The sequence below is a fragment of the Aplysia californica genome, unplaced genomic scaffold (genome assembly GCF_000002075.1).
Source record: "Aplysia californica isolate F4 #8 unplaced genomic scaffold, AplCal3.0 scaffold00330, whole genome shotgun sequence".
In the NCBI taxonomy this organism is placed as follows: Eukaryota; Metazoa; Mollusca; class Gastropoda; order Aplysiida; family Aplysiidae; genus Aplysia; species Aplysia californica.
Genome location: NW_004797600.1, coordinates 573,028 through 588,159, shown reverse-complemented (window position 1 = coordinate 588,159; position 15,132 = coordinate 573,028). Strand labels below are relative to the sequence as shown.

The window sequence follows — 15,132 nt, the reverse complement described above, 5'->3', positions numbered from 1 at the left end:
CCCAGACTCCCCTATGCTGCAACCCTGCTGCCAATATTCTACCTCTTTCCCCTCACACGAACACATCTAAGTCACTTCAGCTTCTGTATTCTGGTGCGGTGATATCTTTTACTATCATACAGCTCAAGCTCAGGGTTAAAAACACGACGAATGTCACTCAACACAAGCACACATGCCATGACATCATACACAACCCTCACAGGGGCACCCAGGGCCCATAAAGCTCTGATCTCAAAGGCAGTTTATCAAATACAAAATGGCTTATCATGGCCGAGACAATATTTCCAACAAAAAAAAAAAAAAGCGTCTTTACAACCCCCCACTTTTCCACAGTAGTATATATAATAAAAGGGGCCCCCCCCCCCCCCCCCCCAACTCTAGACATGACAACCTGGGTCAGCGAGAACAAAATAACACACCTGAGATAAGACTACACGTGGTGGGGAGAAAACACAAGGACAGCCTGCATCTTGTTCCTAAACCTGAAATTTACAAAAAAGAGAAACTAGGGCACCACATGCTTGCGAGTTCTGTGGAAAGACAACTGAGGAAACCACTCATTGTAACTAAAAAGACGAATTTTCCTTCATGCTAGAGAGTCATCTTTTGAACTGATAGTACACTTCATGTATATACATATTTCTTGGTCTTCGATCACACTCAGTATTTTTCTTTTTCCTTTTTTGGTATACATATGGCTACAGTCTTGCCCCTGAATCAGTCTATCGATCTACTCAAATGTCAATTTTTTTTTCTTTCTGCACGAGCTGAACAAACTTCCCCTCTCAGATAAGTTCTTTCTAATCAGCTAAGCGCAAAAAACAGAATTAGGCTCTCCTCAGCCCACTCCTCCCATCCACCAGTTACCTGTCTCCATCGGGACATACACACTGATATGTCCAGACACAAATCTTCAATATATACACAAAACAATTATGCATGCAGCACACATCATGAGATAACGGTCAGAAGACCAGTACACGTTTTGAGATTAAAATACCTAGGAAGAGTAGTGAAGATGTGATGGTAAAAGAGGAGCTGGAGTGTGGTGGGGGGTACAAGACTGAGAGGTCTTTGCAGGTGGGGCTTTACAGATAACCAAAGGGAAGGAAGTGGATGTCCGATTTTCTTTGCGTCTTTTTGTCTGCAGCTCCAGTCATAAGTATCACTTGTCAATCCTCCACAATCTAAGGCGCTTTACCAAAGGCTCTAGTTAGAAGAGGATAGACTAATAGTGAAATCAAGAACTTGGGCATCTCGAAGCTTTCATAGATTTTGTGTAATTGAGCCATTTCACATTCCCAACAAGACATGTTCATTGATGAGAATCTTAACACATTCAGGGAGGCTGCAGTCTTTCATGTCTCCAACCATTTCTCTTGCTGGTGATTATAGCTTACATTGTTCTTTTTAAACGCTTTATCTTCCATAAATGGTGACTTCTAACCTCCTGTTCACCCATCACTGACCTCTAACCTTTGGTGTCCCACCAGCCCAAGCATACCCCACAGGTGGAGTCACTAACGTTACAAACTCTCTGATGACATGTACAACAAACAAGTGGATTTCTCTCCTTACAGAAACATGTACACATGTGTACAATCCATTGCAACCAACATGTACACAGTGCATTCAATGCAATCACCCTGTACATACAATTTAATACAGTTGAAACTCACGTCTCAAAAATAACAATCAAGCATCCTTCCTGTTTCCTCAGTCATACATTTCAGTGATATGGTACGCTCCTCATAAGAATACATATGCACAATAAAAGCACTACCAACACACACGCTTACACTTGGCGTATGAGCTGGCACATATGAACACACACCCACTCACAGATACCCAAACAATATATATACACACTCGCACACACACACACCTGAATCATACATACATTCTCCCACACATCTGAGCCACACGCACATGCACACATCCACACAGACACCATGCTCAGATGACACTGGCAGGCAACTTGTCAAACACATCGTTCTTGCCCTGCTGAACACTGCCGCGTCGCCGTGGTAACGTTGGGTGCTCAGGACAGCCGCTCGTCGTCAGCAGCTCGGTGCACTCTGAAGAGCCTGAACTCCGCGCATACCACAGCGCGTTGCGACCCTCGTGATCCACCACTTTGACATTGGCATTGTACTGGGGACAGACCAGACCAGACTATCAACAATTTGTTTATGGTGCCACGACAGGCGTGAGGAATTTCAAGATCAGCCCTCATCAAATCAAAATGTTTTCTTCATATCTATGCTGCTATACTCTAAGGTAACTGGAAGGAATAAGTCAAACATTTTTGGGGTTTAAAACATTGCTGAGGTCAATCTGTGGATCTCGAATAAAAATCAGGAGTCAAACTGCACTGCAAATAGTGGAAAAGTACAATGGGTTAACATTTGCATCTTCTCTCATCCTCTAAATCAGAAAGATTTATTTTCATCAATTAAAAAAAAATGTTAAGAAATCAGTTGCATCATTAGAGAATAACACCATCTATATGCTGTATATGCACTCATAACTTCAAATCTGCAGTGCTTTATTTAAACTCTTCATCACTCCGCAAGTTCATAATGAGAAAATTAATTTTTAATGTTTGAGATGCCCATAAAGTGACTAGATAAAAGGTGCTACTCAAGGCTTTTTGATAACTGTAAGCATTTAATCCCTCCGTAGCCTTATGATGTACATGGTACATTACGAAAATGCATAATTTTTTAGCTTTGAGCCATACCATCGACATAATGGAGTTTGACCAAATTTGTAGTTCCTGGCAGCCAACACGATGTTACATGTACATCATGCTAATCAACTGTTCTTAATTCTACTGAACTGAGATTTAGTCATAAGCACAGCACGGGTTCGTACAAGTATGCTAATATAGGTGTAATGCTAGCACATAGAAAAATACAGGTTTCTTCGAACCCATTATTTTGACCAGCGCTTGATTTCACTACGATGCTACACATTTATATCTGAACGTATGCAAGTACAAAACATGTGCAGGGTAACAACTGTGCAAAATACATACCCATAATAATAACTGAACAAAAACGACATTGCCCAGGGCTGCTGCAATGTGAAGGGCTGTCCGTCCGTCATCCTTGCTGTAGGGTGCGTTGATGTCCTCGGCCTCCGCGTGACCCAGGATGATGATGATGTTTCGGATATGTTCCCGGACCAAGGCATCGATCAGTTGCTGAAACACACCGCAACACATGATCACTATGATCTTGAAGGTTTTGACTTACAATATCTCAACTGACGAGTTTTGAGTTCGAGTAATGAGAAGCACATTGACACAATAACGGTCAGTTATATTTATTTACTGTTGAGTAAAGAGAAACATGTCTACTCGATAACTGTTATTTACATTAATTTGTTTGTTTGAGTAAAGAGAAGCACACTGACATCATTATGGCCTATTAAAGCAAGGAAAAAGCAAGACAGACAAAAAGGAAGAACAGAGGAATTTAAAAAAAAGTAGGACTTAATATGGCACCCTCCAACCACCCGCATGACTACAATGACTTTAGGTTTAGTCTTTAAAAAACACCAACTCATTAAGGGCAGGGAAAATACAAAACAACATCTGAAAGAAGGAAAGGAAGACAAACTAGAGGTACCCCCCAACTACCAGTATGACAACCACAGTTTTGAGGGTTTTAATATCCTTTCCTGAGGATCCGCTTTCACTTTGACTTTATTTACTTTGAGGAAAGATAAGTCTATTGATACAATAACAGGTTTGAGTGTTAAATACACATTCCAATTAATTTAGAGACCCTGAACAGATGGGTGGCAGTAAAAGACCAGGATAATAAAGTTTTTTTTGAGAGCATCCGAGAAGATAAATGATGGTTAACTAAGTAAGATTGCTGATGTTTGTTTCAGATTTGGCTCTTCAAGAGGAACCCACTTTTTCATAGGATCCGATTCTACTTCGATTTAGTTTGGTTTGTGGAAAGAGTAATAAATCGACATAATAACAGTCATTTTTTAGCTAGGAAAAAGCAAGACTAATATATACCAAAATGGGACAGGGAGGGTAGAGAAGGAAGACACATCAGTTTAACTCCTAAGTGCAGACCACGATCTTCCGCCTACGAACAGAACATATACAGCTCAACTTCCACTTGAACAGAACAAAGCCAGAACTTTCTCCTATATGTCCCTTGTGTGACAATACATATGAGACTGGATCATCACCAGTTTCACTACACAGCCCTAAATGACGTCAGAACTACCTTTCTCCCTCCGAGACCTAACATTGACAACACACTCTATGGAACATAATAGCAACTGCAGCAAACCTGCACATACCACTACATGGCATTGGAAAGAAAGGCGAGAGCCCAGCTGTTGCTGGATCGGTAACAACAACAAAAACTCCTAAAGAGAGGAAAAAAACAAAAAAAAACAAAAAAAAGGAAACATTTGTAAACCTCAACAAAAGTATTGAAAAGACAAATAGAAAACAGTCAATGCTGAGTGGGAGGTGGCAGGTGATATATTGGGTCTGTGCAAGTAAAAGACAAAACTCACCTGATTGACTGGAATATCTATGTATGGTAAGGGTGGTAAAAATTCTTTTCCTTCATACTTTGCCCGAATCCACTTTTCTTTTTCCTCCCTGCAAAGAAATATAAGGTAGAAGACAGAACCAAACATTACTACAGATGAACAACAGCTTTTGAATAGAACAAACATACTACTCCAGTCAAAAAATAGGAATTTGGTAGTTTCTATATCACAGGAAATTGAGCAAAGTGAAAAAAATTATAACTTTTATCATTATTATATAAAAAAAACTTAGTGTAGAGAAAACTGATATAAAATTATAATGACAATACTTTGAAGCCACACTAACATCTTTTCAAGATATGCATCAAATCATAATATTTAATTAAATATGCGTCTAGCTTTAATTTTCTCGGTAGAAATCTGTTCACGGACGAGGTATCAAGCCACACTAAAACACGCTCAAAGCTATAATGGGCTCCATCACATTGAAAATGTTCTATATGTTAGATATCACATCACGCAAGTACAAGTTTATATTCAAAGTTGCGGATAAGATTTGTTTATCAAAAAGACAAGAAAAAAATAACACTGAAGTCTTAGAACATAAAAAATAAAATTCAGACGATGACAACATTTCCTGTATGGTACTTGTGGCTTCCCACTTACCTTGCAGTGCTAGAGGCAGGCTTAGGCCGGCCTTTGGTATTGGCCTCCCACACACTGTTCACTGTAGCATTGCCCACTGAGACCATGACCTTCACAATGTCGTTGCTGGAGAAAAAAACCCATTGTCAATATAATGCCTTCACTGGAGAAATACAAGGCAAAAAAAAAAAAAAAAAAGCAGAGGTAGACACAGAAGAACTTATGTAGAGAGCCTGAACAGATGGCGGACATTCAAAGGCCAGAACAACATAGGTTTTTTTTGAGAGAATGCGAGCAGGGAAATGAGAGTGAGAGGCAAACCGTGACAGCTGACGTTTGTTTTTGAGCTGGCATATGAGGAAGAATCGGGCAATCAGTAAGACAGAGTCTTTTGGTTCTTATTTATTAATGTATGTACTTTACACCCCCATCAACACAATTAAGACCATTTGGCTGGTGGGCTTTGACCCTGCCTGTTTGGGCCAGCCTGGGTTGAGAAGGAAACGAGGTCCTAGCAGGAAGATCGAGATACTGGATCAAAATTCTCATGAGAACCAAACTCGGTTCTTTTGTAAGCGACGTCAAATCAAAGCTCTTAACTGCTACATCAGACACTGGTATATGAGAGAGTTTATGCCTTCAAACAAAGAGAGGATCAACAGTGAGAAGTTTGTTTGTTTGAGCAAGAGGAAGTAATTCAATACTATAATATTGTTTCAGAGCTGGGAAAAGTAAAACGGACAGAAATAATAGAGAGAAAGAAAAGAAGTAGAATCTACCAGTGGTGTCCTCGAACAACCCACAAAATGACACATGACATTACCAAATCTGTGGAGAGGTCATAAAAGGCAAGTCACTTTGATAATTACCCCATTTTGCAAGGAATAATTAGGAATAAAAGTAGCAAAAAAGAAAGAAAAAGCACACAACATCATAGCCCTCAAGAAGTACCTACAAAATGATCAAACCAATATATCAATTGCTTAGAATAAGCCTCCACCATACGCCATAAAGAAAAGTGACATACAGTGGAGTCTTACACTGAGCCGTCGCTGTAATATGTCTTAAAAGTAAAAAAAAAAGGGCGCACTTGCAAACAGACTCACTCCCAACAAATTTTAATGTCAATCATATCTTTATACCACCTGTTTTTTAACAAACGTTTTACTAAGAGTTTTTAGTTTAAGTAAGTGTTTTATGGCACTTGCAACACAATAAGGTCATATAATTGCCGAAGATTAGAGGTGTCACAAAGGAGTAACGAACACAAAAAAGAAGGTGGGGAGATAAAGACGATAGACATTTGATAGGAAAGAAGAAGCAAACCATACCAGAGCACCCGCCAACCACCCACTACAATGGGGTCTTACACTGAGCCGTCGCTGTAATATGTCTTAAAAGTAAAAAAAGGGCGCACTTACAAACAGACTCACTCCCAACAAATTATAATATCACTCATATCTTTATACCACCTGTTTAAAAAAAAAAAGTTTTAGTGAGATTTTTATGGCATTTGTAACACAATTAGGTAACAAATGTCCCTGAGATTAGAGAGTTACTTGTACAAAAAAGGAGGAGCATTAAGGATGATAGATGTTTGATAGGAAAGAAGGAGCAAACCACACTAGAGCACCCACGAACTACTCACAAACCACCCGGCTAGGGCTTTCTCGTTCCAGACCCAACACACAGAAACTCTTTCTCCGTAATGTGGAAATAAAAACCGGTCAAAACATCGTCATTCAACTTACGGCCATTCATCGAGATCAAGGGACCTAACTCTGGATATGTGAGTGCCCAAGTTGCGGTGGATTCCCGAGCACTCGATACACACCAAGGCACCCAGATTAATACTGGCCCAGTCCGGAGCTGTGGAGAGCAAAGAGAGAAGCATATCAGACGATTGATCGCAAATGTACGCACTCATGAACACATGGAAGACAACTTGATTCAGTCCTGTAAAGTTTTAGTATGAGTTTTATGGCACTTGCAACAAAGTAAGGTCACATAAGTGCTGAAGATAAGAGATGTCACAAGAGAGAAACAAACACGAAAAAGGAGGAGAGATCAGGATAATGGACGTTTGATAGGAAAAAAGGAGCAAACCAAATCAGAGCACCCACCAATCACCCACTAAGATAATTTAGGAGGTGGGTTAATCAGATTTTGCTTATCGCTCATTCTGTGTTTAAAAAATGGCTGTAACTTCAAAGGAAAAAACACCCAACCAAACAAAAACAGATCCCCCCTCTCTCCCTCAAAACAAGACGTATGACTCACTTGGGGTTCCGCAATCAGCACACATGTTGTTGCCCGGTGTGTTCCGGATTGCTTGGAGGCCGGCAGGGTCAGAGTTGGTTTGTTTCTGAGGAATGTCAAATACAACAACGTTAAACAAATCAGGTGCTCATTTCACTTCAACATGAAGAGTTAAGCATTCAAGGCAACATAAAAATAAGCCCATGCTCAATTCATCATTAACAGTTTGAAGTTGACTCATTTTCTTAAAAATTCAATGTTCATCTCAATTAGACTTAAATGAATACATGAACATTTCATATATTCACTTCAATATTTGAAAATTTGATTTTCATGTCAACATTTGAAAATCGGGTTACACACAACATCATTCGATACTTTAGTTATCTTTCAGCAGAGGTCTTTCAATGCCCATAGAAGAGAGAGAGAGAGAGAGAGAGAGAGAGAGAGAGAGAGAGAGAGAGAGAGAGAGAGAGAGAGAGAGAGAGAGGGGGGGGGAGAGGAGAGAAAGAGAGGAGAGAGAAAGATAGAGAGAGAGAGAGAGAGAGAGAGAGAGAGAGAGAGAGAGAGAGAGAGAGAGGAGAGAAAGAGAGAGAGAGAGAGAGAGAGAGAGTGAGAGAGAGAGAGAGTGAGAGAGAGAGGAGAGAAAGAGATAGAGAGTGAGAGAGAGAAAGACACAGAGAGAGAGAAAGACAGAGAGGAGAGAGAGGAGAGAAAGAGAGAGAGAGGGGAGGGAGGGACGGAGGGGGAGACAGAGAGAGAGAGAGAGTGAGAGAGAGAGAGAGGGAGAGAGAGAGAGAGAGAGAGAGAGAGAGAGAGAGAGAGAGAGAGAGAGAGAGAGAGTGAGTGAGTGAGAGAGAGAGAAGGAGAGAGAAAGAGACAGGCAGACAGACAGACAGACAGACTAGAGGTGAGAGATAGAAAGCAATAATAAATACTCACTTTATTTTTACCAGCATCATTAGCTTGAAGACTAGAAAGAATTTGCTGCTCTATTGCATCCACCCATCCATCTCTGTCCTGGAACAGAAAATTAAAAACATGAGAGCCCCCATTCATAAAAAACTATAAAAATGTAATAACGATTTAAAAGAGCTACTGCACTTGCAACACAAATACACCATCATAAGTGCCGAAGTTTACACTTGCCACTGTGACTCAAATTTTATCGTGAAGATCAATGATCATGACATTACATTCAGTTTATTTTTCTTTTACATTCTGTGCTAGCGTGTGCGTGTGAGAGAGAGAGAGTGAGAGAGAGAGAGAGAGAGAGAGAGAGAGAGATTGTGTGTGTGTGTGTGTGTGTGAGAGAGTGAGAGAGAGAGAGATAGATTGCGTGTGTGTGTGTGAGAGAGAGAGAAGAGAGAGAGAAAGAGAAAGAGAGAGAGAAGAAAGAGAGAGAGAGAGAGAAGAAAGAGAGAGAGAGAGAGAGAGTGTGTGTCTGTGTGTGTGTGTGTGTATGTCTCTCTCTCTCTGTGTGTGCGCGCGCGCACATAGGAGGTGAAACATCAAACCAATGTGCTAGAGTCTGGACAAAAAGACTGGTCTTACCATATACTGTTCTATGCTTCCGTCATATGTGAAGGCCATGACAGAAACAACTCAGAAATAAAATCAGAAACAATCATAACCATAACCATTAATGTTTCATTTATAGAGGCACCAGTCATCGATCCTCAGACGCTGCTGTTCAAGTCTTTTTCCCCCCTCTGTCTTTCAATTCAGTGATCAAAACAACAAGCAGACAGACAGGAAAACGAACAAACATACCTCTCCACTTTGAGCTTCAAAGTGCCACTGTTTGTTCTCCAGGGAGACAATCACAAACTCATAGCCATCAGAGTCTGGACAAAGGAAGGGAAAACATCTTTTAGATTAGCTGAGCGGGCATTAAGTTTTCCAGTCATCTTGATGACAAACTTTGAAAAGGAGGATATAAAATGGGGTCTTTTCTGATCAAGATATGTCCATATACCCAAGAAAGGATGTATATGAATGTGTGTATTTGCTTGCGGGAGAAAAAAGAGAAGTCAGGAGAAGGAGATGATGGGGGAAGGGGTGGATGAATGAGTTGTAGATGAAACAAAGGGATATTGCAACCAGTAAATCCACCAGTCTCCATTTTTGGTTCAAGAAAGAATTTGAATGATTACTCGAGCAAAAACATACACACACACAAACAAACAACTTGACAATCAAAGACACACACAAACGCATACACATATACTCAATAATACAAAAACATCAACACATTCACAAACACACAAAACCCTTACGCATTCAAAACTTAAACTAACACAACACACACATACATCCTAACAGACACGCACTCTAAAGCAGAGACACACAGTAACTCTGTTGTGGATAGGCACTAATCCATACTCACACACACACACACTCATAAACACTCTCACGAAAAACATTTAGCCACTGACCGTCCCCGTCGCCAGGGTTGGAGTTCTTGACCCCTCCACTCTTGGCCCTGCGGTGTCTCTTCTTCACATTGGGCGTGTCCCGGCTAGAGCTGTTGATGCCTAGTTTGGGCAGCATCGGGGAGCGTTCCGGTCGGGTGCGCGGTTGGTCGGGAATACCTGAAAACACAGACCAAACATAAAAAATGTAAATACTTGAACTAGGCCAAGTGCGCGGTGGGTCGGGAATACCTGATGTTTTCAGTTTTAGTAAAAGTTTTACGGCTTTTGCAACACATTAGGTCATATAAGTGCCGAAAATTAGATGCGTTACAAGAGAGTAACAAACATAAAAAAGAAGGAAGAGGGATTAAAAATGATAGATGTATGATAGGAGAAAAGGAGCATACCACACCAGAGCACCCACAAAATACCTGAAAACACAACAAACAAAAAATTTAAGTACTCGTATTACAATAATTGTATTTGACTAAAGAGACACTTGAGCTTGAGTAAAGAGATGTTAGTTTGAGTAATGAGAAAACATGGACGCAATAGCAATCATTTAGAGCAGGGAAAAAGCAAGGTAAATCGATAGAAACAACAAAGGGAAAGAAAGGAAGCAGGACCTACCAGAGGCGCTTTTCAACCAACTGCGGAGTTAAGAAAAGCCGATCTATATAATAATGGTCTTTTAGTTCAGGAAAGGAGCAAGACCAAAAAGACAGAAGCAAAGGAAAAGGACAAGAAGAAGGACCTATCCGCGGCATCTTACACCCAATCAGGAACATATGAAATAATACCATTAAAAATTTCACAACCTTCATTACATACCACATCTCATAGTCACAACCTGAGAGTAACATTCTTCGAACAGTTCATTATATAACAAGCTTCTAACATTAAGGTTGAAGGAGAAGGAAGGTGCTCAACACAATAGTACCAGTTTGAGAGCAAGGTCCTTTGTGGTTTTGTGCTGTACTAAACATCTTACTCTACACAATACGTTATGTTGAAGGCAGAGCACTAGTAAGTATGTGGGTTTAAGTGGATTTAACACTGTTTTCTGGGTTTTTAAGACTATTTTTGAGACTGGACCTCTGAATTCACACTCGATCTCCAAAAGGACCGAGCCTTAAAAACCCAACAAAACAACCAGATTTAAAAAATGCCTGGATGGGGGTTCTTCAAAGGCTGCCAGCTCCATTGAGCATGATACCAACTGAGCAAATGGAGCACCCACGTGCACCCGAGTCAATAGTTGGATTTAAAAGAAAAGGAATGGGAAAAAAAAAGGAATGAGAATTCGATAAATAAATAACATGCAAATAGCCTTGAGCATCCTCAGACCACAAACTAAAGCATTTTTAAAACAATTGTAAAGGCCCTGTAATGAACTGTTTAACAAGAGAAAGCTTGTCTTCATTTTTTACAGGGCTAGCGCATTATCTTCTTCTGACAGGGAACTCTTCAATGTTTTAGATACATTTAGAACATGCTGAGGGTTGAAGGTACAAATTCATGCTTGATACAAAACACAGAAAGTGGAGAGGGAAAATATATTTATAGTTCAAAATACTTAATTGTGAGGTCATATTAACAACTATTGGAATCCAACTATAACTTTCTAAAATAACTGTCTGTTTGAGCTAACAGAAACACACTGACACATTAACACTCATTCCAAATACACAGAAAAAGCTTAAAGACAGAAACAAAAGAGGGTGGAAAAGTAGGACCGTCAAAACAGCTACATACAATTCAACCATCAAGACATGAACTTTGTTTTCACTCGATAAAATTAATAACAGCAACTTCATGAGGAATACTCCTGGACATAAAGGATGGATTCCAAGAACAAAAACACGGTCAACAGTAAAAGTGATGAAATCAAAAGGGAATTGGGAAAACTGAACAGTGTTATTTCCAGAAACTCGACTTCGAGAGCATCATTTCCCCAATCTTTGTCTTCACAGATAAAAAGTTTTATGGTGTCTGTGAAAATTCCACGATTAATTGTCAATGTTTTATGCCCCTATTGACAAAGTTTAAGACATTTTAAGAGGCAATAAAACTAAAACCCCTGAGACGATGACGTTCACATAAAAGTTGGATAAAAGTATAAGTAAGGAATCTTTATAGAACATAAAATACATAATGTTTTAGGAATAAAATATATAAGTTCAGCAAATTAGAAATGTCAACATATTTAATGTGCAAATGCGATTGGCCTATACTGAGGACAAACTCAGTAGAGACGGAAGCATACTTGAGCATTGGGTCAGCGAGGGTTAACAAAATGTCCAGATAGGACAAGTGGGATAATGGTGCAGAGAGATTGGAAGATGTTGGTATCATATAGAGAGGCATTAAGTCCTACTGAGTCTCTGAAAACACCCTCGACCCTTCCGCTTTAATTTGGACACAAAAGTCCATACTGAGACGACATTTTACAATGACAGCGTCCAAACAATATAAATTTGCGAAACCAGCAAAACAAAATACTGCACTGAAAGTTATTTTCCAACTCTGTCTCTAGATAAAAAGTGTAAAAGCCTATCAAAAGGACCCAAATGTTTCCTTCTATAGCTTAATAGAAAGAAAAGTCAGAAAGGACCAAGACTACGTCTTTGTAGTTCTTACAAGAATTTGAATCTCTCTTTTTCCCCCCCTCAACACATACAATTTTAAGTGTAAGTATTGGAAATAAAAATTTTGTTTTGAAGCAAATGAAGCTATGAAATCTCAAAAACTGAAACCAACATCAATATTCTATATCTAGATCTAGTGTCTTCATATCTTGTCCAAAATGATCAGGTATTGTATTCATCCGCAAAAAAGGGCTGAAGATATTAAAAATTTTTTTTTAAGAACAGCATATCAAAAACAGCCCACTCTGTAGAGAACCACTGCAATCCCAACTTTAATCACTGATAATTGGGCTGGCGTTCAAACTAAATATTCAGTGCATTGGTCTATGTAAGGACGGATCTTTAGCCACACAAAGTTTTATGGCTCTGTCCTTACAACTTGGTTAGGAAAGTTGTATGTTTCCAGCAAAGCCAAGAATGTTCCGGAGTTGTTTAAGGGTCTGCAGGGGCAAGAATAGCTGTAAAGCGCATAAAGCTTGCGGTAGAGCATGGATATACGCTACATAAATGCTATAATTATTATTATCAAGCATTACATACAGATTTTGCTTCCACTCATTGGTCTTGGTAGTTATTAAAAAGATGGACAGTATAAAAATCGGTCACTAGCTAAGTTAAAAATGTTTTAAGTCATTGACAACTGTAACACACCTGTATACTTTGCAATTTTGCATCTTCAGTGGGTTTATCTGTTAAGCCTAAAGTGCATGGAATGTGACCACACCCAAGTGAGTTGTACATATCTCTCACTCAGTGCATCAAACATTGACTTGCTCTAAACATAGACACACACACACTCAAACCGAAAATACACATCTATGAACGTAAAGAGACAAGGTACAAAAAAGTTCCCCCAAGCATTCCTACATGAGCTGCTCATACACATAAACATAAGAGGAGGAGAAAAGAAAGAAAAGAGAAACATTTAAACACATACCCAAAGACCGTTGAGGGTGAAAATATCATATAAGCTTAAATATACTGGCAATCAAAAAAAAAAAGTACCACTTTTTTTAGTGTGAATATCTGACCCGCATACTTCTCACAACGTGGTCCTTCTTACATATGCCCTTTCTGTACTACAGGCCCTTCCATCAAACAGAGACAGCAAGCTAAATGATCTGCCTACAACTATTGCAAACCTCAGTAAAAAACAAACATTGTGCTACAGTGCAGAGCATCTCACTGCAATCTGTTTGGGATAAAAACAGCTGGTTACTTGGAAAAAAGAAAGGTCTCGATCAAAGAAGCAGGAAAAAAAGACCACATTTTTCAGAGGCCTGGCTACAAGCAAAGTGGAAGGAACGGTACCCATGTTGCAACCAGGCTACCCTGTACCCCTTCCTCACTAGTCATGAACGGGTTGTATAATTCAGATTCATAACTGGACAAAACCGCCCAAAACCCCATGTAGTCTAAATATGAAGTTCAGGATCAGCAACCCAGAGCAGTGTCTGTGCAGATGGAACATCTACTACAAGCCTGCTTATCTTTTCAATAACACGATTAACCCACGATATTCCAACCAGACAATGTGCCCTTGCACTTGCCTACCCATAAAAAAAAAAAAGAAACATAAGAGAAAGTCATTGTAAAGCATCCTTGGCCTTCCCCTTTCACCAGATATGAATCCAATTGAGCAACTAAGGGACAGGATAGACTATGTCGTTCAAGACACGAATCCCAGTTCCAGAACCATTTTTCAGCTGCAGCAGGCCCTCACCAACATTTTGCAGGCAAACTTGGGATCTCTATGTGTAGGAATGTACATAGAAAGCACACAGCGTGCTAGCATGTGACTTTTGGATTTTATCCATTGTCAAATTTCAGTCATAAAAGAGTTTTTATTGAAAAATAATCCTTTCACTTTCACCTCGATTTATCCATCAAATACGTCATAATTCAATTTTGAGAGAATGAACATTTTTCTACAGGAAAGATGAAGTTATTGAACTTATACGGTGGTACCTTTTTTGATCAGCAGTTTATGAACCCATCCCACAAATCATACTCATAAGACAAATCAGAGTGAGTCTGGTCCAGTGCCTAACTCACAGTTATCACATTTTAATCACAGCAGTAACAATAGTTTCAAAAATAAAAATAACAATATCACTAACCTTAAAAGTTACAAGAATAGCATGAAAAAATCCACTACAACCAGAAGAAAAAAAAGTGTTCCCCAGCCGGGGGTTGTTAATTCATGAAAGATATAATGAGAAGGGCCAGTTCACCAGAGGTTATACAGGTCAAAACCCAAAGGTTTATACGCCAGGTGCTTGGGGTTACAAGCCAGGAACCCAAGGTTAAAGGTGCAGGCGGGTCAAATGCCATGGGATACAGTTCAGGACCCAAAAGTCGAAGGCCAGATGCTGTAGGTTACAGGTCATACATAAACCCAAAAGTTAAAAGTGCAGGTCAAATGCCATGGGTTATGAGCCAGATGCCATGGGTTACAGGTCATAACTCAAAGGTTAAAGGGCAAATACTGTGGGCAGGTTAAAAGTTGGGTAGGTGGCGGAGTTCTCTTACCACAAGACCAGAGCGGCCCGGAGGGAGTTCCACAAGGGACACACATAAAGCCGTGCCACAGCCGCAGGGAGCAGGCAAGGGACACCACCACGATGGCA

The 15,132-nt window shown here is 39.8% G+C and overlaps 1 protein-coding gene across 8 annotated transcripts in view; it reads right to left on the bottom strand.

The window, feature by feature from the left end:
- Nucleotides 1–645: 645 nt before the first annotated feature.
- The window catches only part of LOC101862596 (arf-GAP with GTPase, ANK repeat and PH domain-containing protein 1), an 88,093-nt gene continuing 73,606 nt past the window's right edge, over nucleotides 646–15,132 (bottom strand). For all 8 annotated transcript variants that reach the window (XM_035970861.1, XM_035970862.1, XM_035970860.1 and 5 more), the window contains 9 exons: nucleotides 9,876–10,031; nucleotides 9,211–9,284; nucleotides 8,380–8,457; nucleotides 7,459–7,543; nucleotides 6,930–7,047; nucleotides 5,200–5,304; nucleotides 4,555–4,642; nucleotides 3,041–3,208; nucleotides 646–2,154 (listed from right to left, as the gene is read on the bottom strand). In XM_035970861.1, the coding sequence (XP_035826754.1) occupies nucleotides 1,957–2,154; nucleotides 3,041–3,208; nucleotides 4,555–4,642; nucleotides 5,200–5,304; nucleotides 6,930–7,047; nucleotides 7,459–7,543; nucleotides 8,380–8,457; nucleotides 9,211–9,284; nucleotides 9,876–10,031 (1,070 nt within the window). In that variant the 3' untranslated portion in view covers nucleotides 646–1,956. The remainder of the gene's footprint in view (nucleotides 2,155–3,040; nucleotides 3,209–4,554; nucleotides 4,643–5,199; nucleotides 5,305–6,929; nucleotides 7,048–7,458; nucleotides 7,544–8,379; nucleotides 8,458–9,210; nucleotides 9,285–9,875; nucleotides 10,032–15,132) is intronic.